Source organism: Mustela putorius, unplaced genomic scaffold, assembly GCF_011764305.1.
Source record: "Mustela putorius furo isolate JIRA1106 unplaced genomic scaffold, ASM1176430v1.1 tig00003845_pilon_pilon_pilon, whole genome shotgun sequence".
NCBI lineage: Eukaryota > Metazoa > Chordata > Mammalia > Carnivora > Mustelidae > Mustela > Mustela putorius.
In genome coordinates, this window is record NW_025421998.1 from 48705108 (window position 1) to 48732874 (window position 27767).

Below are 27767 nucleotides of genomic sequence, written 5' to 3' on the forward strand. Positions count from 1 at the left end.
GTAGAATAATCATCTCACAAAGTTATATTGTGTAGCATTCTTTTCATAAAGTAGTCTGGAAGAGAGAAAAACAGCAGTATCAGTAGTTGACAAGGATTAGGAACAGAGCAAGGGTCTGAGTACCAAGCAGCACCAGGAAGCAATTCTTTGTAGTGTGAGAAAGTTCTATTGTGATTACATTCCTCTATACAGTTATAAACACTCAGACTATGCACCTTCCCTAAAGCAAATTTTACTATATGTCATTTTTTTCAATTAAGTAATGTGGGCATGATTTTGATTGCTCAGAAGTACTTTATTAAGTTTATAATACAAGTTAAAGGGAATGTTTATGGAAGATGGATCTGAAAAAAGCAGTCAAGAAAAAAGTAGTAAAGACTACAGTCACAGAAGACAAGGTAGAGAAAGTTGCAGAAGGAAGATCTGGTTAAAACCGTCAAAATTAATGAAGCCATTCTGTATACACTGGTGTATTATAATACAATTCATTTCTACTATCAGCCACAACCCCCACAGTTCACAACCAGACTGCTATTACAACTAGACACCAGATACAAGTGGGATTCTCACACCACATACACTCCTGACCCACTGGCTCCAAGTCCAGGAGGTCCTCACAGCCCCCACCGAGGTTCATCAAAACTCCTGGAACTCCAGAAAATGATTAGGACTGCATTTTTATTGTAATTACTTCAGATTACACATTTATGACCAAGGATATTTTATCAGAGCAGATAAATGAAGAGAGACACAGGGTAGGGTCTGAGAGAGTGCACAACATAGCTTCCTGGGTGCCCTCTCCTTGTGGAATAAGCAGCTGCTATGTTGTCAGCACATAACTGTTCAACCAGGTAGCCCCCCTGAGCTTCATTCAGCATCCAAGATTTTTACTGGGATATCATTTTGGCAGTGTGAGTAATTGAATCACTGACCATGTGGTTGAATTCAGTCTCCAGCCTGATTCCTCTCTCCCAGAGGTAGAGCTGATTCAAAGCCTCAAATCTCCAATCACCATTGGTAATTAGAAATCATTAGTATTTCTGGTGACCATGCTCCATCCTGAGTGATCTCATTAGCTCAGGGGAGTGCTATGGGGCTCATAAAAAATAACAACCATCCTACTACTCAGAAAATCCCAGTTATTTCCATTATCCCTTCAAGGAACCAAGTATAAAAGCCAGTCAAGTTCCTTATTTTACAACAGACTAAAAATGCTTATCTAATTTGGGAATCTAAGAGCCACAGGTGAGTTTGGACAAAGCAGTTAGAGAAGAAAAACACGAGATTGCTGTGCACAGAGGAGTAAACTGAAGGTGCAAAAGCAGGAGCAATAAATGTGACTGTTATTGTCAGAAGTTGATTAGGGAGGAGAGGATGAAACATGATTAGAGATACAAAAACAGAGGGTTTAAACTCATGCAAATAACTAAGGAAGTGTCTTCCCTCAGGAGCACATCTCGAGGAGGCTGCTTCCTTGATACACTGTAATTTTCATATTCATGTTATTCCAGGCAGTTCTTCGAATATGATAGCTAGCTTAGAAGTCCTAACATGATTCTCTCACATTCCTGTGTTCCAACTTATTTTACCTTTGCCAAGATCTTTTTCAAGATAGATTGATTGATTTATTTATTTATTTATTTATTTGACAGAGAGAAATCACAAGTAGGCAGAGAGGCAGGCAGAGAGAAAGGAAGGGAAGCAGGCTCCCTGCTGAGCAGAGAGCCTGATGTGGGGCTTGATCCCAGGACCCTGAGATCATGACCTAAGCCAAAGGCAGAGGCTTTAACCCACTGAGCCACCCAGGCTCCCCTGCCAACATCTCTCTTAAAACAATGTCCTTATTACTGCTTTTGCACCTCTGGACTTTTAATTATTCAGAAATATACAAGTAATTTATACTTAGTAAAACTCTTGTACTTTCAGCAAAATGGCTGACAAATTATCTTGCAAAACATCTTGCTATTTAAGTAGCTCAGGAAAAATGTTACTAACAGCTTTTTTCCCCAGTGTAACTTGAAAAAGTTTTTTTGTTTTTTACAAAGTTTTTCAGAATGAGGATTCACTGATTAACTCCCTAGGACTAACATCAGAGCCAGAATCCAAGGAAAACAGCAGAGATGCTTTAGGTTAGTAAGAGGCTTTAGTTTAAACAAATGAGAAGGAATGAGGACTGACATTTTGAGCCCATGCTTGGCCAGTTAGAACTGTGGCCCTCACATAAAGATGCATGTAACCATTTAAAAGGTAAACCACCCAAAGTACAAGTATCCAGTGTGGTAACACTGCACAGAATTCTCTGCTGTCCTGGCTGGAATTCTGACAGGGAGGGGAATCTCCCTGTTACCTTAATTTGATGTGAGTTCACGTTTCGGCTTAACATTACCGTAAGATGGATAAAACCTCAAGCCAAAAATTAACATAAAGAGATCCCTAAATGGTAAAACCCTTGGGATCCCCAGCAGAACCAACACAAATCTGTTCCAGAAACACATCCTCATCCCATGCCCAAAGGACTCCTACTTACATTGTCTTGCCAAACATGGGCCTACAATATAGTTTACTCAACAGAAGACAAAACAAATCACAAGTGAACAAATGAAGTGAAAAACTACAAAAAATTACATTAGCTATAATGTATTAAATATTCATCTTTAAACACTGAAAAAAGAATACATAATCCTAAGAAAAAGGAGGCCATTTGAAAAGGACTGAGTCAAACTTCTAGAAATTGAATTTTTTTTTTAAGATTTTATTTATTTATTTGACAGACAGAGATCACAGTAGGCAGAGAGGCAGGCAGAGAGAGAGAGAGAGAGAGAGAGGGAAGCAGGCTTCCTGCGGAGCAGGGAGCCCGATGCGGGGCTCGATCCCAGGACCCTGAGATCATGACCCGAGCCGAAGGCAGCAGCCCAAACCACTGAGCCACCCAGGCGCCCCTAGAAATTGAATTTTTAATTGAAGACTACTTCAACAAGAGATTACATTAGGGCTGAAAAAATGAAAACTGAAGTTCTCCAGAAGAAACCTCTCTCTTTCTCTCTCTCTCTCTCTTTCTTTCTTTCTCTCTCTCTCTCTCTCTCACACACACACACACACACACACACAGGTGGTAAGAGGACAGGGTAAGGTTTACCATACATACAGTGATGTAGAAGTAAAAGATAAAGCTGTAGGGTGAGCAATGGAGCAAGGTCAATATTTATAGGATAAGGGTACAGAGGTTTCTAGAAATGGTAAGATGTAAATCAAAACTTCTGAATAAATCCAAAGCAAGAGAAAAAAAAAATTCTTATCTAGTCACATATTACAGGGAGTGCACATTACCTGAGAAAAATAAGGTACTTTAAAATCCACCTGACAAAAAAGATAAATAAATAAAATAAAATCCACCTGACAGACACTCCACAGCTAAGACAGCAATGCGTTGGGAGGACCCTAGACTTTCCTTGTCCCTCTAACGTAACTAGGTACTTACCAAATCGTTCTGAATGCCCAAGAAATCGACTGAGTACTGACAGAACAACTGCACAACTAGAGTGAGAGAAGAAGCCACACTGAGGAAAGCACACAGTGTGGAGATGTCATTTGGGAAGAAACGCTTCATAAGTACTATAGAGGTGAGGGAGCCCTGGTCACAGAGGGAGCTCAAAGAGAGAGACAAGAATGCAGAGGGGAATGCAGGAGGAGAATATTTCCCAAAAGCCACTGGCTGGAAAAACTAGACAGGCTGATTGGAGTTTTTACAACCAGCAGGGGCTCAAAGCTGACTTTTTTAGAGGTCAGGCTGGAATAGAGCCCCAGGGCACTGCCCTGCTGCTGGAGACAACCCTGGGGAATACTGCATGATTTGAGGATCACCTAAGACACAAAGGGAGAAACTGTTTGCTCTTCTAGCATCTGTGATAGGTAGAGTTTCCAGAAACGTCTCTCTAGGGACAAAGGAGCCAGTGGGCACCATTTCCCTCCTCCACTCCTCTGCATAGATGCAGAGACACCTACTGAGGACAGCCAGCCCAGACACTGGCTGTTTAGCCTGCTTTGTGCAAATTCTGTGCCCCCCGGCTCTGGTGTGACTGCCCTTCTAGGTAAAACCTGTGTCCATCCCAGCATGGCGAGACCCTCCCCCTAAAAGACTAGCACAGCCCATCCCTCCATCCGTGCATATCACATCTTCCAACCATAGAGTTCTACAAGGTTTCAGTGTCAGTGGAAGTAGTATCAGGTCTCATTTAACAAGCAGACCAGAGCACATTTAGTTTAAACTTGCCACACTCTAGCCAAGGTTCCAACACTGCCCACTACAGGCCAGAAGAGCCTCTGCAGATGACTGACCTGTGGGTCAGAGCAGCCAAAACTCAGCAGCAGAGCACAGAGCACCAAATACACACCAGAGGCACTCCCTGAAGCACCAGGTCCTAGAAACTATATAATCTCTTCTTCATAAAGTCATTACTCTCAGGAGTAGCAACATAACAGGCTTTTCTAACACACACAAGATGACAGAGACCTATAAAAATGCTAAGATGGAAGAATTCATTCCAAAAGGAAGAACAAGAAAAGGTAGTGGCCAGAGATCTAATCTAAACAGATACAAGTAATATGACTGGTGGGGAATTTAAAGTAACCATAATAAGGCTTGAGAAAAACATGGAAGACAATAGGGAGAACCTTACAACAGAGAAGAAAGAAACTAAGAAACAATCAGGCAGAAATTAAAACAGCAGTACTGAAATTCAAAACCAAATGGATGTAATGACCACAAGGATGGAAGAAGCAGAGGAATGAGTAAGTGATATAGAGGATAAAAGCTATAAACAATGTTGAATGAAAGAGAGAAGAATTATGGAACACAAGAGTAGACTTAGGGAATTCAGTAACTCCACCAAACATAGTAGGGTTCATATCATAGGAGTCCCAGTGGAAGAAGAGAGGGAAAAGGAGACAGAAGGCTTATTTGAAGAAATAGATGAAAACTTCCCTGATCAGGAGAAAAAAACAGAGATCCCAATCCAGGAGACACAGAAAATTCTTATTAAAAATCAACAAAAACATGCCACATCAGGATATACTGTAAATTTGCAAAATGGAGTAAAAGAAAAAAATCGCAAATCATCAAAATAAGTCCTTAACTTACAAAGGAATACCCATAAGGCTAGCCACAGATCTCCACACAGAAACCTGGCAAGCCAGAAGACAGTGGCATGGCACCTTCAAGGTGCTAAAAGGGAAAAATCTGCAGCCAAGAATATTATATCCAGCAAAGCTATTATTCATAATAGAAGAAGAGATAAAGTTTGGAAAGATATTGTCCAAAGAAGACATACAGATGGCTAAAAGACACAAGAAAGATGCTTGACATCACTCATAATCAGGGAAATTCAAATCAAATCTATAAGGAGATATCACCTCACACTTTTGAGGGTGGCTAAAATTAACAACAGAGGAAACAACAGATATTGGCAAGGCTGCAGAGAAATGTGGATACCTCTTAGAGCTAGTAACTCTAAAAAAGCAGTATGAAGGTTCCTGAAAAAGTTTAAAATAGAATTACCCTAGGATTCAGCACTCATGCTACAAGTTATTTATGCAAAGAGTACAAAAATATAGGTTCAAAGGGAAACATGCATCCTGATGTTCATAGCAGCATTATCAATAGCCAAACTATGGAGACAGCCCAAACATCCAAATATCCATCTTCTGATGAATGGATCAAGGAGATGTGCTATATATGTGCAATGGAGTATAACTCAACCAAAAAAAAAAAAAAAAAAGAATGAAATCTTTCTATTTGCTAGGGCATGGATCAAGCTAGATAGTATTATACAGAGTGAACTAAGTCAATCAGACAAAGACAAATACCATATGATTTCACTCATATGTGGAATTTTAGAAACAAAACAGGTGAACATACTGGGGGAGAAAAGAGACAAACCAGGAAAGCCTCTTAACTATAGAGAATAAACTTAGGGTTACTGGAGGAGGGTTGGGGGAGTAAGTGGGTGATAGGGATTAAGGAGGGCGCTTGTTATGATAAACCCCAGGTGTTGTATGGAAGTGATGGATCACTAAATTCTACACCTGAAATTAATATTCCACGGTACGTTAATTGGAATTTAAGTAAAAACTTGAATAAAATAAATAACAATAAAATCTGCCTGACAGAAAAGGCAGGTAACCTTCAAGGGACACAATAAGACTGGTAATGGGACACTAGTATACTGGTCAACAAACTTCTCACAAGCAAAATTAAAGCCAGGACACAATGATATATTATCAAAGTACTGGAAAAGAGAAAATACTTATAAACTTAGAAATTTATACCCCAGCAAGTGATCATATGAAAGGCAGAAATAACCCAGAAAGGATTTACCTGCTAGCTGTATTAAAGTCTTCTCCCCTCCATGGAACCCTGAAACGAAGCTTACAGAGGTAAGATAACCTGAGTTCTGGTGACAGTTCTGAGTTCCTGTATGCAGATAACTCAATTATCAGCCTTAGTTTGGGACATCTTAGTATTCTGAGGTAATCTATTTCCAACTTGAAAACGTATTTTAAACAAAGAAGTTAAAATTTCACAATTCCCTTTAACATGTATGCCCTTCAGGGGCTGTCTGACCTTTGGGTACAGCCTCAAAGTTGAGAGCTAAGAGAACAAAAGAGAATCCATTAAGAATCTATGCAACACAATTTAAGGGAACAAAGGAGAATTAATTCAAAAGAAGCCATGAAAACAAGTGGTTTAGTGTCTCTGACTAAGCGAATGAAGTCTTCACCATTTTCTTGCCTTGGGATGGTATCCAATTCAGACCAGTCTAGGGCAATTTAATGCCTATAGGCTAAGAAGGTGTCATTCCTTTCCAACACAAAACTTCAACAACGAAGTGCCAAGTCTCAACTCCACTTAGTTTTTACGATTAGAAATTAAAACAGTGTGAAAGTGCTGGCATGAAGTAATACCTGGGTATAAGGTTGTTAGGTCACTAGCCTAACCTTTATAACTTAGGATAACCAAGAGATACTGAGTATCTTCAGTGTAAAACTATGTATTGTTTAGAGACAACCCTTCTGGATTAGTTGAATGTAACATTCCATTGCCTTTGAGCTCTTTTACAAACTTCGCAAGTTATAGGTAACTGACAACAATGCAAAATCATTCTTGCATATAAAGATGCAAATAAACTCTGCCTAGTGGAGGTTTGACACCCCTCACATGGGGAGGAAAAAATACAGTTTTGTCTATGTGAGTTCATTTTAGTATTGCTTCACAAAAAGGTGTGCTTCTCTGAGTCTAACATGTGCCTGGTTCCTTCATTAACACCAAGAGCATGTTAAGGATTTCATAAATTGTGAAGATTCCACTTAAAACTAGCTTCTTAAATTTTCCGTGAGTTCATGAAAATATGTAAGTTTTAATCATATACATAGTACATAAGTTATTCTGATCAATGTTAATTATAAATATAGTCAAAAATTCCCACAAATCTGCAACCAAAAAAAGTCAGTAACTGCTATACATGTTAATATCTCATTAAGTCACCACTTACACTGGGTATCTTGGCTTATAACTGCAGCAGGAGGAGAGTCCTCTTCAGTTTCAGACTTACTACCAAAACTGTCACTTTACTGACAAGCTTAGAAATAAGACCTCAAAAAGAGCAACTGACCAAAAATTCCAAATGTGTAATTTCTATAGTGAGCATAATAGTTACCCAAAAGGTAATAAAGGCAAAGGCATCTAATTATACTCACCAGGTACTATAAATTTTTAATTATCTGCCCCAACTATCTAGTGCTCCCTAGGAGCTTAAGAAATTTGTCAGGTTTCTCTCTACTTCCTCAAAGTTCTAAATCCTGTGCTGCTTCATTCCTCCTCGGGGCACTTCTAGCTGATCACATGGCCTCTAGCATGGCTGAGGGGCCTGCAGAACAGGAAGGAGCCCAAATCCAGTTTTGAGGTCACCTAATATAACCTCTATCTCAAGTTTCACTCCATCAAGATACATTCCATGTATCTTTTTTAAGTTACATTGAAGAAAAAGGTTTTTGTTGATTTAAAGAATTCTTATACAGGTTTAAAAGGAATTCATGTTGTAGGGAGAGGAGATTACATTAGCAACAATTCCCTGAGGAAGAGACTGCAGTTGCATATAGGAAACTAAAGAGAAATCACACTATCTTTTCCAGATGGGTAATTTTTAACTCACCACCCACATGGCAAAGAAGGCTTAGAGGACTCCTTCCATTTGTCTACAATCCTAGATGTTGTAATTCATCTTAATACCTTTTCATTTTTAAGTACTTAGCACTCTACTGAGCAGTTAACACCTAATTTCCAACACCTAAAAAAACCGCAAGGATTAGCATCTGTACTTTTACAAGGCAAAGGGGCTCAAAGAGGTTGCGCAAGGTGCTCATATACCACTAATTAGAAAGCCTGAGAACTGGGCCTACACATGTCCCACTCCACAGCCTGTTGCTATCATGCTGTACCAAGTGTGTACAGCAACTCTCATTCTGTCTCCAATTTAGACTATAAACCTATTAACTTATTTTTAGGATTTTATCTAGTAATATAAGAACAAAACAAAGATGTTCTAGAGATTATAATATGGCTTTGGCTATCCTATGTTCTGGTGAATTAGAACAGAATTCTGTGTCATCCTAAAACATTTTAGTTTAAAGGGTGTGAAAATCTTGTCTGGCTGGAAAGTAAACCACTTCTGAAAACTCAAAACACAATTTGGGTTTGATGAGTCAGACTTTTTATTATTATGTGCATCTTAGACTTGAGAGTTTTCTTAGGTATTTTCAGGTAAGTGCACAATGCTTCTCATTCCTTCAGTGTACATTCAAAACTATACTCTGAAGACATTACTACATGTCTTCATGTAGTAAAAAAGCTCATGTTACAATGAGGGACTATAAGAAAATGTAAGTTCTAGTACAGTCTCAGAAGACGCCAAGCTTCCTAAAAAATTTTGCATTATGTCTTTAAGTAAATATGCCTATTTTAAACAAACAGACATCTAAATATGATTTCGTCAAAATCCAACAAATTAACACTTACTACAGTATTTGTCTCTTTTATCCTTTTTCAGAAATTTAACCACTTACCCCATATTCCTTAGCAGCTGTGACAACTTTGAAAAGGACATCTTCCTCGACAAATGGTCTCACGGCGTCATGGATTATCACAACTTCTGGCTTAGAGAGTTTAGAGTTGGGCTGGTCCTCTGCCAGTGCTCTTAGCCCATTGAAAATTGACCTGTGGCGGGTCACTCCAGCTTCAACCAGGGAGATGCGCTGATGCTTGTACTTTTGAATGATACCTTTCATCGCTTCCATGTTCTCTCCAGTTACTGCCACAACAATGTCTTTTATCCAGCATACCCTAAAAGAAAAATGTGCATACATTTAACATAAACTGGGCCTTATACGAGTTAAGCTAGTAAGAAAGTGAATTAATAAGTACTACTGTAACTTCTTAGGGGTATGGAAAACTGAACGCTAAAGTAAATCAGTCTGATGCATTTTATCAGGTCTAGGAAAGAAGCTGATGAATATTTCATACTCTATATTACAACAGATATAATTTCACTATGGACTATAAAACATTACGTCTATATAGATATCATACAACACATACAGATTCCTCAGTAATTAAGTTTGAATTAGACTATCAGTACATCAAGAAAAAAAAAATACAGTAATAGGCCTTTAAATTGATTCTTTCCAAATTATTTGTTCAATAGAATAGGAACAATCTCAAAAGTCTGTCTCTTGAGTCCATAAAATTATTTAAAAAGCTGGAACACTTATCTAACACAAACTTTGCCTACATCAAGGTAAAACATTATAGCTTAAATAGGGCAACTAACTGTATAAATCCAAGTGGGACTCAAAATAATAAACGTTGTAATAAAATATAAAATTAAAGAATTAACCTATTGAGTCATACCAAGTATTGAGCCATTCTTCTATTGTACAACATTTTCCTAAAGACTCGCTGACCTATTGCTCTCACAGTCCACGGCATTGAGTGGCAACTGTGTTACATCTTGGCTGACTTCTCTTGAACAGCAGTGCTAACAGAGCTTAATGTCATTAAACTCTTCTGTTCCACCGCCAACAGGCCCAAATCAGGCAAACTGCCTCTGACCCATGCTATCAACTCTGAATGAAGGTCACTTTAAAATTTAATAGAACTCAAAAACATCTTTTGAAGAACTCTTAGACTATGACATGCTACATGCTCATGTTAGATCAAGTCTTATGCACATTTTTACGAAATGGAAGGGTCTGAAAATTACTTAGTGAAATTAACTTTGTTTATATGAACATTCGGTTGATTTACTCAATTATTAAACTCCAGTCTTCAGTTATTCAATCAACCCTTTCCATAATCCGAAACCCCACCGTGCCTGTGGCTACAACAATAGTACAGAGATGAACACACTAAGAGCTACTTTATAGGCACACTGCCTTTTCATTTTAAGTCCATTTCTTTAATAAGTACTTATTGCACACTGAATCAATGATCATCACTGAGTACACAATGAAAATAAACACTGCCTTTGCAGAGTTTACGGATCAAAGAACATCAAAGAACAAATACAAGCTGTGATCAAGTGCTATAAAGAAAGCCAGGCTCCAGGATTGCAAGCAAATGGACTTTTTGACCAGTACAGGGAAGGCCAGGATGATACTCCCTAAGGAAGCTGAATTTGCTGTAGGACCAGACGGTGAGTGGTGGCAGGGGAAATACAAAGGGGTACAAAAGGCTGGTGGAAGCAAAGTCCATGGCAACCTCCTGAGGGCCAGGAAACCATTGGAGTCACATCCTTTAAGCTAGTGGGGAAGCCGAAGAAGAGGCTGGAGGTCCAGGCAAGAGCAAGACTGGGCTAGGCCATGGGGACATCACAGACCATGTTATGGGTTTTAATGTTATAATAGAAAACCACAGAAAACCTTTATGCAGGAGAGGACATTTATACCTTAAAAAACAAACAAACAAACAAAAAACAAATGAAAAAACAAGAAAAGAAAAGAAAACCTCACCCACCCAAATGTTCTAGGCATTGTTTTAGGACAGAAAGGCCCCTTAAAGAGGACCACCTCCTAATTCCCCAAACCTGTGAAGTTATAACCCTACACAGAAAAGGAACTTCATGAAAGTGATTAAGTTAAGGATCTTGAGATGGAAGAATCATTCTGGACTACCTGAGTAGGTCTAACATAATCACAGGAGTCCTTACACATGAACAAGAGGCAGAAGAGTCAAAAGAGGAGAGGAATTAAAAGAAGCAGTGCTCAGTGTGATAGAGGACCACCACAAGTCCATGTGAATGACCCCCAGAAACTAGAAAATGGCAAGTAAATGGATTGCCCCTAGAGTTTCCAGAATGAACGCAGTACTGCCAACACCTTTAAGTTTTGGCCCAATGAAACCTATTTCAAACTTTTGACTCTTCTGACTTAACAGAAGTGCAAGGTAATTCATGTAGCTTTAAGCCACTTAGTTCATGGACTATTTTTTTCTTTTAACAGCAGCAATAGTAAACTAATTTAGGAGCCTCAGTTTTACTTTTGCTGCAAGGTGGAGAAGAGATTTAGTAGAGAGAAAGGATGCAAGTAGACCAGATAGAAGGGAGCTGCTGCTGCATTCTGGGGAATACAGTGATTACTGCCTGGCTACCAAACTGAGCTTGTAGATGGCATTTAAAGGATAAATTAGAGATAATAACCTAGTAAGATTGGCAAAACAAATCAATTATGACAGAATATAAAATAGCTAACCTAGATTAACCACTTACTATGGTTTGAGCCTTAGTGAAGTTTTAACCTCCTGTAAGTCCTCCTCCTCTACTATCACTTAAATGGGAAATAATTATAATATGATATAGGCATGACACTCAGTACTTTAAATAGTTTTACCATTCTTCATCAAAAGAAGACATTCCGTGTTCCAGAAGGTAGGTTCCATGATGGCAGGGACATCTGTTTTGCCCATTGCTTTTCACCTAGTACCAAATAAACACTAATCGGTTGGTAAATGACCATGGTCAGTCTTATCTACCAGAAAGAGTGTAAATCTGACAACACAGTATTGTCTCAAGGGTTATGAAAATGCAAGAAGCTCTTCAGTAACCTGGCTAGCTCCAAAAACTCAGTAATGAGTTTAACTTTCCCTATGTGATGTGGTTGCGTTTTGAGTCATTTGACTCCTTACCTTCATTTCTAGAACATTAGGCTGCTCTAAGGCCAGGGTTATTCATGTTTTGTTAGACACTGTGGGGAATTTCAATCACAAGTAAACTAAGACAATGCAGTAATATTCACAGAATACCAGAGTCGCATATGGATTATTATGGGCAGGCAATAGAAAGAATTAGGGAAAAAGACTCAGGGTGGTTTGCTCTTCAGTTTGTAGCCCATCCATCCCCCCATTCCTTCCCTTGCAAACCTAACTGATCATAGCATACTTGCCAGTTTAGAATTTACACTGTATTTAAAGCCCCTCTACAAGTGACAAGTGACAGTTCGTGTCCCCTAAATGTGGAGCTTCCCAAGATTCTGTCTTCACAGACACAGCTGTGATCAAGGCACTTAATCCCCGTTTATTGCACCATTCTCTTAGCTTATCTCCCTCTCATCTTATCCCAACACAACCCATTCTCACCACTCCCGGTGGATTTTTCTCACATGCAAACTGAAGGTCACCCCCTGCTCATTTTTGAGCTGGGCCCTTCAAAATCTGACCTCGGCCCACTTATTCCTACACCACTTCATCTTTCCCATACCCCTCTTACTCAGAGGGCATTTTCTCACACACGCAAGTCTTTGCTTATACTACCTCCTCCACTTCCCAGCACACCTATCACCAATCCTGGGTTGGGAGGAAAGTGGGAGGCTCAGTCCCACTTGTTCACCTACCTATCGGTTCAGATATGGCTACCCTAGGAAGCTTTAGTAGTCATTCTGGGGGGCAGCATCCCTGGTCTTCCCTCCCAGTGTACTCTTACCGCTAGAGAAACTTAGCATCATACTCTACAGTTTGCCTTTTCTATCTCCCTCACTAAGAAGCCAACTCATAGCAAACGGAGCCTACGCCTTATAGCTTGGCACATTCTATACCAATCAGTATTAGTAATATTGACAGCAACAACGACTGATGGTTTGCTAGGTGACACATACTGTGTTGAGTACTAGCCTGCAAAATCTATCTGATTCCAAGAAGTCACTATTATCACCACTTTATAGATGGCACAGAAGCAGTGGCTTGACCATAATCTCACACTTAAGAAATGAAAGGACTTGGGTAGACCCAAGTCTGATTTTGGAGCACATAGTACTGCCAATGTACTAATAGTCTCTGAGAAGGATGTGGCAAAATCCAGGAGCAAAAAGAGCATGTCCACATCTACTGTGTCTCTAGCACTTCATTCATCTTATTAGTGATGAACCATATAATATTGTTGCATTTGTGGTCAAAATGTCGAGTTTCCTGTAATTTCCTGTACTTCAAGCAAAAATAAACATCTAACATTTGCCAGGCAGTATACTAGACAATTGTGATATAATAATGAAGACTGGCAGAATTCCTGACCTCACAGACCATATGTTACTAAATATCTGTTAAGTGAATCCATGAATAGAGAAGACTTAAATAACTAGAAAGGAATAAATTATTAGTTTACATGCTTAAGCCTTTTCTCTGTTCACGGATTCATTTAAAGTATTCGACATAATGGTCTACGATTCATCTGAGTTTAGAGGAAAGAATTATTAACAGTGATCAAATATGTTTCAGTTTATTAATATGACATCACATTAAAGTTTTTGGTTTCATTTTTTTAGAGAACCTTTAAGTACATGCTCAAGTTAATCAGTAGGCAAGACTATTCTATAGTCAAGAGCTTAACTTGTACCTTATGCTATTCATCTCTTTTCATAGTGAATTTTACCATAAAAATAGCTCCAAAGCAACTATAAAGGCCTCATGTTGCTTTTATTCACAAATATTACTCTCAATTAAATCTTAATATTGAATAAGAGGGAGATAGGCAAGACATTGCTAGACTAAATAGTCATTCAAATATCTGCACAATGAGTCAATGAATTAATGAACTCCCAAAGACAAGTTCCAATTTTATGAGAATGTCTTCAAAGAGCTATAAAATAATTAATTTCCAAACAAAGCCAGTCAAAATAGATGTAAATAATTAGATATACCCATGGCCTTTGACTATTTCCAAAAGTTATAGGAGACTCTGAAGAGCAAAGTGTTTTAAACTAGTCTTTCTCAGATTAAGGTCTATTAGTGTGTCAATTTAATGAGTTTAGATTAACATTTTTGGTTAAATGAAATAGAAATTAACAGAACCGTCAAGTTAGAATGCATAGTAAATAGTAAGGACAGGCCTTCTTGAAAGCCTTTCAAATATGTGCACATATGTGTATTTAAGCACATGTTTAATGGAGTCATTGTGCAAAATATTCTTTTAAACAAGTCACAATAAAAAATTTTAAAAGACATAGTTTTAAACCATTCTCAAGAGATGACATTGTTATGCTATTTTGTTCAGCATCCAAGCATACTCCCAGCACTTACAAGCCTTTTTAAGTACTGTTTATATTTCAAAGGATTTATTCACATTCTTTTCTAGTTATAGAATTAAAAGTCTTTTACAGCATTAAAGCTTACTAATGCAGAATGATGCAACTGAGAAAAACCTTAACTACCTCACGCAGTGCCTACCGAACAAATATTTGCTGAATAAATGAATGAGGTTGACCTCCTCAGCTGAAGGCAAGTCCACACTGAACTCCTATAGACGGATTTTATCAAGTTCTCTTATTTCCTTCCTAGCACATTCTATGGGCACTTAAAATCTAACCTTGAGTTCCATTACACCTATAGACATTTTGAGGAAAAATTTCTGCTCTCTTGTTTTCTTGTTTTTTGGCTGGTCTCTTGTTTTGTAAAAAATCACTTTGAGTATTCTGCTTGGGCAGTTTAATATGATCAGTTGAAATCAGAAGATTTAAACAAATGCTTTTTAAATAAACAGATGGAAAATCAGGTCCTATTAAATTCTCTAAAGGGTTATTACCAGGCTGTAGGTATTTAACTCCGAGGGACAGTGGCGATTGTGGCTGACTGCCATGACAGTGTTCACAGAAATTAGGTCAGTGGACTGTCCTGTGGCCATAACTGGTAGATTTACATCCCTCCATACCCACCCTCATATTTTAGCCACAAAGTATAGAACGGATGTGAAGGGGCTGGTTCCTAACAGCCCTCACAAGGTCAGGTCTCCTTATGATGGCCCATGAAGGATTCCTAGATGACAAGCCCAACCTACCAGTCCTAATCTCTTCTTGAAGGAGCCCCATGGGGGCCTTCCCACCGGGAATTTAACAAAAACATCTAGTCATCTGACCTACACAAAACACAGTTCTATTGTATTTTTAATACATTATATAGGCCTATTGCTTGCTTCCCTTGATTCAGATTTGACCCCTTTCTTAATGAAGCATTAAGAAAATTCTTTAATGTCAAATTCATGTATTTGAACATGCTCATTCAACTATAATAACCTAGAGTGCCCTTTTCTTTCTGAATCTTAATCCAATTAGTCACTAAAACCTGTCAATCCTGTCTACAGATTTCTCCAGTCTTCCCTACTCCATTCTGACTTTCAGCTCAACTCCAGCAATCAATACTGCTCATTTAAATTTACATTTATGTGTTTCTCCATAGAATTTACAGGGGTTTTCAGAAAGAGTATGATAGAATAAGTACACAAAAAAATCGAAAATCAGAGACAATCCAGTAAGTCAGAAAGTCTAATAAGCCATGAGTTCATCAACTTTCACAAATACACCTATCATCTGAGGAGATGGTAGAGTAGGAGAACCCTAAGTTCACCTCATCCCATGAATACAACTAGTTAACAACAACTAGTTAACAACCCAATCAGTGTAAATGACCCATGAAGTGACTGGAAAGCTGGCAGAACAAACTTCACAACTAAAGGCAGGGAAGAGGCCACAGGGAAGATAAGAAGGGCCAACACAGTCTGAGAGCAAAAGGAACCTTGCTGCCTGTATTAGGGAGGGAGCTGGTGGCTCTGAGAAGGGCAAAAAACAGATTTCACAACAGCAACCCATGCAATGGGAGGATGCATCTCTTTACTCCTTGCCTTTGAATGTGAAATGGCCCAACTTCCCTCAGTTCTTAAAACTAGGACTTAAAGCCTAGAATTTTTAAAATCCCCAGACTCTAACTTGCTTGCCCAAAGCCCCACAATGTCATGCCACCCCAACACATTTCAGCAGATCCACCATTTTCCAATCGTTCTTACTTCATCCCACTGTGGCGCCCCCCCCCCCCCGCCCCAAAAGACCAGTACAAACCCTGTCAACACCCCATCTCTTGACCTGTGCTTCTGCAGGACCTCAGTTCCTGCAGGGGCAAGTCTCAATTCACAAGCCAACCACTGCACACCTTGCTGCCCATGACAGGCAGAGAGGGCCTCTGGAGACAACTGAAGGAAAAAGAAGCTAAGATTCAATAGCAGAGCACACATGACACACATAGGAGACAGTTTCTGGAGCACCAGGACCTGGCAAACAGGGAACACTATAAGGAAACAGGGCACTATAAGACCTCTTCTTAATAAGGTTACTATTGTTAGGAGCAAAAGAAGTAACTAACTTTCCTAACACAGAGAAAAAGACACAGAAATTCAGACAAAATGAGTAGACACAGCAATATTTCCCAAATGAAAGAACAGGACAAAACCACAGCAAGAAACCAAAACAAAACAGATTTAAGTAATAGGACTAAAAGATAATTTAAAGTACTGATCATAAAAATACCTGCTGAACTTGAGAAAGGAGTGGAAGACATCAGTGAGACCATGAACAGATAAAAAAGAACCAATCACAGATCAAGAAAACAGTAAGTGAAACTAAAAATACACTTGATGGAATAAATAGCAGGCTGGATGAAGCAGAGAAATAATTTACAAACATGGAAGAGTAATGGAACATAAATAACCAAATATGAGCAAAGTAGAGGAAAGAGAATTATGCAAATTGAGAACAGTCTTAGGGAACTCTGTGACACCAAGCATAATAATATCTGCATTACAGGGATCTCACATGAGAGAGAAATAAGGGGGCAGAAAATTTATTTCAATAAATAATAGCTACAAACTTACCTTACCTGAGGAAAGAAACCCATCCAGATTCAGGAGGCAAAGAGATCCATGCATCCACCCAAAAAAATTCAACCCAAGTACATCCACATCAAAACATATAGTAAGTAAAATGTAATTTTAAAGATTTTTTAAAAGTACACTACAAAAAGTAGTGAAAGGAAAAAAAATTTTAAAGCAGCTAAGGAAGAAAGTTACATTCAAAGGAAAACTCATAAGGCTATCAGGGGATTTTTCAGCAGAAACTTTGAGGCTATACTGATATTGTGACAAAACACAGTGGCAGGATACATTCAATGTGTCGGAAGGGAAAAATCAGCAACCAAGAATCTTCTACCCAGGAAGGCTATCCAGAATAAAAAGAGAGAGAAAGAGTTACTCAAATAAAAGCTAAAGGAGTTCAAGACCATTAAACCAGCACTACAATAAATATTAAAAGGGACTCCAGGTGAAAGGGAAGATAATAAATTGCAGTATGAAAAGTAAACAATAAAGTAATAAAAATAACTTTTACTGTAAAAACAAAAACAAAAAACAGTCAAGGGATTCATAAAATAAAAGGATGTAGTGGGAGACAAACCATAAGAGACTTGTGATCTCAGGAAACAAATGGAGGGTTGCTAGAGGGGAGGGGGGTGGGGGGATGGGGCAGCTGGGTGATGGACATTAGGGAGAGTATGTGTTGTGGTGAGTGCTGTGTATTGTGTAAGACTGATAAATCACAGACCCATACCCCTCAAATAAATAATATATTATATATTTAAAAAAAAAAAAAAGACTCACTCAAGAAGAAATTGAAAATCTGGGGGGAGGAGGGAATGTATCCAGCACATAAAAACACTTAAAAACTCCCCCCTTGCCAGTAAAAGTATGCTTAACTAGTTATACCCATTTGTCATTTTGTTGAAGATTTGCATATTAACAACATCTACCCCCACCTCCCTCTCCAAGCAAACAAACAAAAATGTGGGGGGGGATTCTTTGCTTTTAGGAACTCTATGCCCCAACCAAATACCAAGATTTTCTATAATGGCCATAGAAATGCAAAAAGGTCCCTCCCCAAAGCATTCAGAAATTGAAATGGCAGAAAGTTATCTAAACATTCCATTGTGATTTATTCACAGATTGAGATTAAGATTTAGTGTTCTCAATTTTTAGTCACAGCATCACACCATATTACTATCTGTGGGGATGATTTTCACAATCACCACAACTTTGTTCTCTGCTTTTCCTTGTCTTCAGAGTGTTTTCTGACTTTTGATGGCAGTGTGGCTCACTGAAAACAATTGGTTTGCACCGCTTGGCCAAAGTCACCTGGCTTCTCCTGGCCTCCCTCTCCTCCCCTGAAAACCAGTAGCTGCTTGATGGGACTTAAAAGCAGTATAGGAGATCAGGTTAGCAAAAGTCTCTCCCTTGGCATGTTACATGGGCCTTCAGTGGTGATTTTAAAATTTCTCTTCTCTCTTCAGTGGTGATTTTAAAATTTCAAAATTTGCTGTCTGATGTATTTTACTTAATTCATGAGTGTATAAATTAAACATTGCATTAATGGGGGAAAAAAGGATGTAAAATATGACACAATACACCTGAAACATAGGAGAAGAGGAGTAAAGAATGGATTTAAACTTCGGTGACCATCAACTTCATATAGACTGCTATACACAGTTGTTAAACACACACCTAATGGTAACCACAAATCAGAAACAGGTAATACGTATGCAAAGAAAAAAGGGAAAGGGATCCAAGTGTATCACCAAAGAAGGCCAACAAACCATGAAATACAGCAACAGAAGGATCAGAGAAAATCTGTAGAAACAACCACAAAACGAGTAACAAAATGACAACAATACTATCAGTAATTATTTTGAACATGAATGAACTAAATGCTCCAAACAAAAGGCATACAGTGACATAGTGGATAAAAAATAAGAACCATCTACCAGCCACCTATAAAACACTCATTTCAGAATTAAACACACATGCAGATTGACACAGAGGAGATGAAGAAACATTTACCATGCAAATAGAGGCCAAAAGAAAGCCAGGGAGGCAATACTTGTATCCAACAATACAGACTTCAAAACAGAGTCTATAACAGGAGACAAAGAAGGACACTATATAATAATTAAGGGGACTATCCAACAAAGACATAACAATTGTAATATTTATGCACCCAAAAGGGAGTGCCCAAATACATAAAATAATTATGAACATAAAGGAAATAATCAATAGAAATAGGGGACTTCAATACCACACTGACATCAATGGACAGATAATCCAAAAATAAGGAAAGAGTGACTTTTAATGACCCACTGAAACAGATGAAATTAACATATTCAGAACATTCCATCCTAAAACAGAATACACAATCTTTTCAAGAGAACATGGAACATTCTTCAGAATAGATCACATATTAAGCTTTAAAACAAGCCTCAACAAACACAAAAAGATTGCAGTTATAATATGCATCTTTTCTCACAATACTATGGAACTGGTCATCAACCACAAGAAAAAAATCTGGCAAGACCACAAACACATAGAGATTAAATAACATGTTACACAACAATGAATGGGTCAACCAGGAAACAAAGAAATTAAAAAGTAGATGACAACTAAAGAAAATGAAAACACAGTGCTCCAAAATCTTTAAGATGCAGCAAAAGCTGTTCTTAACAGGGAAGTTTCTGGTAATACAGGCCTACTTTAAGAAGCAAGAGAAATCTCAAAAAAACTTACCTTATACCTAAAGGACCTAGAAGAAGAACAAACAAAACCTAAATCTAGCAAAAGGAAATAAAGACAGGAGAAGAAATAAATACTATAGAAACTTTACAAAAATAAAATAAAATAAAATGCATCAAGGAAACCAGGAGCTGGTTCTTTAGAAAAAAATAAAATAAACAAAATAAACCTTTAGCAAGACTCACTGAAGATTAAAAACAAAACAAAAAGAATGACCCTAACAAAATTACTAATGAAAGAGAAATAATACCACAGAAATACAAGTAACTTTAAAAAGATTATAAAAACTGATATGCCAACAAATTGAACAACTTAGAACGAATCAATTCTTAGAAACATGTAACCTCCCAAAACTAAAGCAGGAATAGAAATTTTGAACTGACCAATCACCAGCAATGGAAGTCAACCATTATCAAAAAAAAAACTCCCAAATGGAAGTCCAGAACCAGATGACTTCACAGGCAAATTCTACTTTATACCTATTCTTCTCAAAGTATTTCAAAAAAAAACCCAAGAGGAAGGAATACTTCCAAATTCATTCTATGAGGCCATTATCACCCTGATACCAAAACTAGATATAAACACCACAAAAACAGTACAGAGCAGTATCTCTCATGAATATAGATGCAAAAATCCTCAAAATCCTAGCAAACAAAATCCAACAATGTATTTTTAAAAATCATACACCATTATCAGTGGGGTATATGTGTGGGATGCAAGAGCATTTCGATATTCAACACAGTACTGGAAGTCCTAGCCACAGATTTAGATCTAGGAATAAACTTAACTGAAGAGGTAAATGACCTGTACTCTGAAAAAACACTAGTGAAAGAAATTCAAGAGGACACAAAGAAATGGAAAGACATTCCGTGTACATGGATTGGAAGAATACTGTTAAAATATCTAGATTACCCAAAGCCATCTACAGATTTAATGCAATCCCTATCAAAATACCAACAGCATCTTTCACAGACCTAGAACAATCCTCAAATTCATATGGAACCCAAAAAGACCCCAAATAGTCAAAGCATCTTGAGAAACAAAACTGGAGGTATCACAATTCCAGACTTCAAGTTATATTGCAAAGTGGTGGTAATTAAAAAAGTATGGGGGCACTTGGCTGGCTCAACTGGTGGAGCATGTGATTCTTAATGTTGGGGTTATAAGTGTGAGCTCCATGCTGGGTGTACAAATTTCTTTAAAAAAAATTTTAAAAAGAAATAAAGGATTTTAAAAAAGTATGGTAGTGGCATAAAAACACATAGGTCAAAAAAAAAAAATAGGTCAATAAAATAGAACAAAATATCCAAAAATAAACCCGCAATTCCATGGTCAATTAATCTTTGACAAAGGAGGAATGAATATACAATGGGCAAAAGACAGTCTCTTCAACAAATGATGTTGGGAATGCTGAAGAATGAAACTGGACCACTTTCGCCATACACAAAAATTAACTCAAAATAGATAAAAGACCTAATTGTGAGATCTGAAACCACAAAAGTCCTTGAACAGAGTACAGGAAGTAATCTAACAGTGGCCATGGCAACACTATTCTACTTATATTTGCTGAGTTGAGGGACTACATCAAAATAAAAAGTTTCTACACAGAAGCAAACAACCAACAAACCTAAAAGTTGTGGCTCAGTTAACAGTCCACCTCTTGATTTCAGCTCAGGTCATGATCTCACAGTCCTGGGATGGAGGCCCAACTTGACTCTGGGCTGGGTGTGAAGCCTGCTTAATATTCTCTCTCCCCCTCTCCTCTCCCCTTCCTCAGTAAATAAAACAAAAAACCAGAAATCAACCTACAGAATGGGAGAAGATATTTGCAAAAGACATAACCAGTAGAAGAGTTAGTATCCAAAACACAGAAAGAACTTCTAAAATTCAACACCCAAAGAACGAATAACCCAATTAAAAAATGCAAAGACGTGAACACACATTTCTTCAAGGAAGACATACAGATGTCCAAGAGACACTTGAAAAGATGCTCAACATTATTCATCATCTGCAAAATGCAAATCAAAACCACAAGATATCACCTCACACCTGTCAGAATGGTTAAAATTAGTAACACAAGAAACATCAAGTGCTGACTAGGACGTAGAGAAAAAGAAGCCTCATGCACTGCTGGTGGGAATGCAAACTGGGGCAGACACTGTGGAAAACACTATGAAGGTTCCTCAAAAGTAAAACTAAAATTACACTATGATCCAGTTATCATACCACTGCTATTTACCTTTAAAAAAAAAAAAGAACACTAATTCAAAGGGATACATGCACCCCTATGTCTACCACAGCATTACTTACAATAGCCAAATTATGAAAGCAGTTGATGAACTGGTACACACACACACAAACACACACACACACACACACATACAGATATTAACCAGCCATAAAAAAGAATGAAATGATATTTTGCAAAAACATGGACAGAGCTAAAGAGTGAAATATATTTCTAAGTGACATATGTTAAAGAAAGGCAAATACCATATGATTTCACTCATAAGCGGAATGTAAAGGGTGCCTGGGTGGCTCGGTTGGTTAAAGCCTCAGTCTTTGGCTCAGGTCATGATCCCAGGGTCCTGGGATGGAGCCCCGCATTGGGCTCCCTCCTCAGCAGAGAGCCTGCTTCTCCCTCTCCCTCTGCCTGCTGCTCTGCCTCTTGTGCTCTCTCTCCACCTCTCTAGTAAACAAATAACATCTATAAAAAACAAATAAGTAGAATGTAAGAAACAAACAAGCAAAAAGAAAAAAGAGAAGGGCAAAACAAGAACAGACTCTTAACCATCAGAACAAACTGATGGTTACCTGAGAGGAGATGGGTTGGAGAATAAGTGAAACAGGTCATGGGTATTAAAGAGTACACTTGCGGGGCGCCTGGGTGGCTCAGTGGGTTAAACCCTCTGCCTTCAGCTCAGCTCATGATCTCAGGGTCCTGGGATCGAGCCCCACATCGGGCTCTCTGCTTAACAGGGAGCCTGCCTCCCCCTCTCTCTCTGCCTACTTGTGATCTCTGTCAAATAAATAAATAAAATCTTTAAAAAATAATAATAATAAAATAGTAAAATTATACTTGTAATGAAAAAAATAGATTTAAAAAACCAAACAAAAAATATATATATAGAAGTATAGAATTATTACTTTGTACACCTGAAGGTAATACGTCAATTATGCCTCAATTTAAAAACACAGACTAAACCAAACAAAATCCACACACACACACACACACACACACACGCATACCATGGAGTCTAAGTTGCTAAAATTGGACTTGCACTGATTTTCCAAGTGTCAAGAAAGCAACCCAACTCAACCACAAAAATCAGAGTTTACTTAAGACAAACACATATAAATCAATAAAACATTTCTAATTTATCCGATGTTACCACACTTATGCTGACTAATGCACATTAGCCAAACTAAAGGAGACAAACTGGAAATAAAAGGCCAACATGTTAATATACAATGATATACGCATTACTATCAAAAATTTGCAGTGCTTTTTTATTGGTGGGACAGCCCATTTTCTTCCATTAGATTTATATGGGCTGCCAGTTTATTATAATGTTTTGATGTGCACTGAACCGGTATCAAGGAACAAGTCCTCTTGGGCAGTGTTCTCCTATCTCAGGAAACAAGTAACCTCACCAACTATAGAGAGGGGCTGTGAGAGACCTTGTTCAAATGTATCAGCAGAGGAACTCCCACTCCCAGCCCACTCCACCATGAATCTTAAGCAGCAAAAGCCCAAGTTTAGCTCGCTTTTCTTACAGTTGTCATTTTATTAATTCCGCTATGTTTAGGTTAACTCACCACTCTGAGAGTTTAATTATTTGAAAAGAGAAATAAGACTGCTGGCAGGAATTTTTACTTTCTACCTAAGACCTGGGAATACATTTTTTAGATAGTAAAATAATTGAGTGGATCCATTTTGAGTGTATTTTACAATTTAACTGTCAGAGCTTTAGGCCACCAACGCCATTGTCACCTAAGTTTTCTTAAATCAGTAATTCTTTCAGAAACTGCTCACAAATCAATAGTTAGATAAGGACATAGGACTCTTGACCTCAGATTCTTGTTAGTACAATGGGGGCAAAAAGAGTTCTTTTCTGTGACTGAAGAACAGGTACTTTAATATACACCATGTTGTTTGAGAAGAAACTCCCTTGAGCTAACCTTAGACGCTAAGGATCTTACCATTCCACATAAGAATCTTTGCTCTTAATTCCTCTATGGTCATGGAACCCCTTGCTCAGCCACTGGCTGTGCGGAGTCAGAGAATAAACCTCCAGGATTTTGACAGCAATCTCGGAGTTTAAATGCTTCTTTCAAAGGTTTCAACCAGTTGGGTTTTGGGGGCTTTTTTTTAGCTGTCCACCTCACCTTCAGAAGTATCCTGTACCCCTAATTCCTGAACCTTTCCAAGATCCTGGGATTTCAACCAACATGCTTCTTTGGGACTGTTCCCACTTTCTTAGGACTGGTCAGTCTGATTGATTACCATTCTGTTCTTCTAACATTTTGTTGTCATCTTTTATCGACTCCAGCACCTCTTACATTCATTTTCCCTTGTGTAGTCTTTTTGGGTGGAAAAATGCAAGAGTGGAAATAATGCCATCTAAACAAGTATTTAACTAAAACCAAGACTAGCTACATTTCTTCACATTTCCCCATCTCAACTGAAGAACTGTGGACCCGTTCCATAGTGTAATGGTTCGCACTCTGGACTCTGAAGAACTGTGGACCAAACTTCAGAGGCAAAATCTCTCATTCCCTGTAATTTTATACTGGCTCAAAATTCTGAAAGACAGATCACACCATAAGGGTCATTTTTCCATCACTATCTTTCTTACTCAAGATTAACGAAGAAATAAAGATAACTCACAGCAACCTCTGTTGGTAAGATGGCAAAAGTTTGAGAAAGGAAAATCTTAATTTACAAAGGACAAAAGAGATTTGAAATGAAATTTCATACACAACCCATACTCACAGCGCAGACACTGTCCTAAAATAAACGAAATGACAAGACAGTGGAGATACCCAATTACAGCTTTTATTTGGGACAATGAGAGCTGCTCTTCCCCTACAGTAATGGTAAACATGCATAATTTCACCAAAGAGCAAAAGGCAAGAATTTTACAACATTTTATGCTTCCATTTCCTTTCCTTATTTGACCCTGAATAATTCAGGGGGATGAAATAACCTAGGGTCTTTTAGCACCATGCTCTAGGAAGTCTATTAGCAGTCAAGAGAATGCCCTTCGTTTAGGAAATGGCTCAGAAGTACCCATACCTAAACCCCTGTAATGCAAGGTTTCCAAGAACTTCCTGAAACACAACCCAAATAGAAGCATTCCTTAAGTTCAGGCATTGTAACAGTGACCAAAAAACGCCCCGGAGTATTTCAAAATGGAGATTTAAGCAGTTGCTATTAGAATTGTATCACTCCTGTTACTAAAAGAAAACTGTATTCCCCATCTTCCATAAATAAGGCCTTTCTAGAAAATTCTTTTAAAGATTTTTGCAGTAACCACCTATCTCAGGCTCCCTCAGAGGATGCGAACATGCTAATAATGCTAATTTCCTTCACAGGAAGGAAAATTAAATGTAAAAAACACTGTATTTCGCTACACCTGGTAATTCAGCAGTTAGATTCTGAGGGCCAGATTCCATTGTGTCCCGTAATACCACCTACATAATGAGCTATGTTGTCACAAGATCTAGGATCCAATCCCTGTAGTTACATGATGCATACATAGAGAAAAGGTAGACTACAGAATGGGGAAGCATCTGGAGCTGTATCAGGGTTTGTCTGGGTTTCAGATGGAACCACAGGCCTGATTACGTGAATCAAGGGTGATTAGGACTCTTCATGCTTCCTTTTTCCAAACGCCAACATTTAGGAAGATAACCATACACAAAGCAACTCGGGCCCTTGGGCTTTTGTGGTGTGTACAGCATGGTGGGGCAGAGAGATCTTTTCTGGAAAAATGGGCTTCTGTCCTTTGATTAGTAGCAACTGAACAGCCACCTCCAAATGATATGCTAAAAGAGGTCATCTCTCTTGAGCTACAAAGGTTATTTCATTTCAAGGTTTAACATCCTGTCACAACACACTGGCTTCCAGCCGTCTCAGCACCTTTTCCAGCACGTCTGTGGACCTTCGAAACTGCCCTCTTTCCACCCCTCCAGCCTCACCGCACGCTCAGTCATATAACTGGGTGTTAACACCTAAGTAACATGCCCCCTTTTCACCTCCCTGAGGCTCCCCTAATCCTCGCTACCCCCATTCCCTCTCTCTTTCCCCTACACGTCAGTGCATTTTGTAACTGTATAGGGCATATATTGGCCTTAACTTCAGAATCTCGCTCCCTTAAATCCATATACACTATTGAAAAGCTGGGATTAAATCCTGCCCCTCGGCCCACCTTCAACACTTCGTAACCAACACGGGGCCCTAAGAGATCCTCAGCTGGCGTTTACCCATGAATGGATAAAGTAAACAAAGTTTCGTCTAAAACTCCAATTCACGCATGCACGGAGTGCTTGAGAGAGAGCAAGAGGCAAACAGGCAGGAGAGACTCCGCAAAGGGCCACCCTGGGGCTACTGTTGAAACTAAATGCCTCTTAGTCCCAGTCCAGGCTCTCCTTCCTCAGTCCAGCTCCGCCAGCCGGGCTCCCCCCACCCGCTCCGCCAACGCCTGCCGCGGTGGGGCAGCCCCGCTTGTTTGCCGGCCTGTTCGAAGGGGCAGAGCCGCCCATCTCTGAAGGGCAAGCGAGCCCGGACCCGCGTCGGCGGGACAGAGCCGATGGAGTCGGCCCCGCCGTCCGCCGAGAGAAGGCGCCCGCGCGAAGGCACCACGAGGGGCAGGTGTCGCGGGCCGCCCTAGGCGGGCCGGGGAGGGAGCGGGAGGCCGGGCCGGGAACCGGGGGCGCGCCTGGCGCCGCATTACCTCTCCAAGGCCTGCAGGGTGTAGCTGATGAGCGGCCTCTCCAGGATGGGACAGAACTGCTTCGGGGTGGGGACGCCCATCCTCTCCCCGCTTCCCCCCGCCGGCAACACGGCAGCCACGCTGGGAGCGCGGCGCCCGGGCTCGACCCGGGCCTCGGCCGGGTGCAGCGGAGAAGCCGCGGCCGCCGCCTCCGCGACGCGGGAGTCGCCGGGACAAGGCCCCGGTGCGGCGGGCCTGGGCTCCATGGCGGCGAGCGGCGCGGCAGGCCTGGCTGGCCCTGGGCCAGAGCGCCCGGCGGGTGCTCGGGCCCGCGGCTGGGCCAGGGGGGAAAAGGGGGAAGAGCGGGTGAGCGGGGACGGCGCCCACGGACGGAGAGCGCAGGGAGCCGCGAGGGCCAGGCCGCGGCGTGTCCGAAGGGGACGGTCCAGCCGCCAAGCTCCTTCTGGCCGCGTCCGCGGCCTCTGCTCCGAGCCCAGCGCCCCCGGCAGGCCTGAGTTCCGCGCCTCCTCGCTCCTCTGGCGGGCCCCGCAGTCGCCTCAGGGGGAAGCCGCAGCCCTTGGTACACACCGGCGGGTCCCAGGAAACTTCACAGCTACGCGTAGGCTGTGGAGGTGGGACGCCCTCCAGCCCCTCTCCCCTTAGAGACATTGGCATTCGAGTCACGGGATGGGACAGAGAAATTTCTACCTTTGCTTAAGCTCGTGAGGCTTCCTGAGTCCCCCTCAGGAAAGACAGGTGGATGGACAAATGTTATTAGGAACCTCATCTACTTAAAACCAGACTGCTGCAGGTCTCAAATTTGTCTGCAAACTGCAACTATCTGGGGAGGTCAGAAAGT

The 27767-nt window shown here is 39.8% G+C and overlaps 1 protein-coding gene across 1 annotated transcript in view; it reads right to left on the reverse strand.

Annotated features, from left to right (window-relative positions):
* CRPPA (CDP-L-ribitol pyrophosphorylase A) overlaps positions 1-27283 on the reverse strand; it is a 306180-nt gene extending 278897 nt beyond the window's left edge. Inside the window, exons 1-2 of the mRNA XM_004743402.3 lie at positions 26930-27283; positions 9118-9394 (exon numbers count right to left, since the gene is read on the reverse strand). Of these exons, the coding sequence (XP_004743459.1) occupies positions 9118-9394; positions 26930-27174 (522 nt within the window). The 5' untranslated portion in view covers positions 27175-27283. The remainder of the gene's footprint in view (positions 1-9117; positions 9395-26929) is intronic.
* Between the last annotated feature and the right edge of the window lie 484 nt (positions 27284-27767).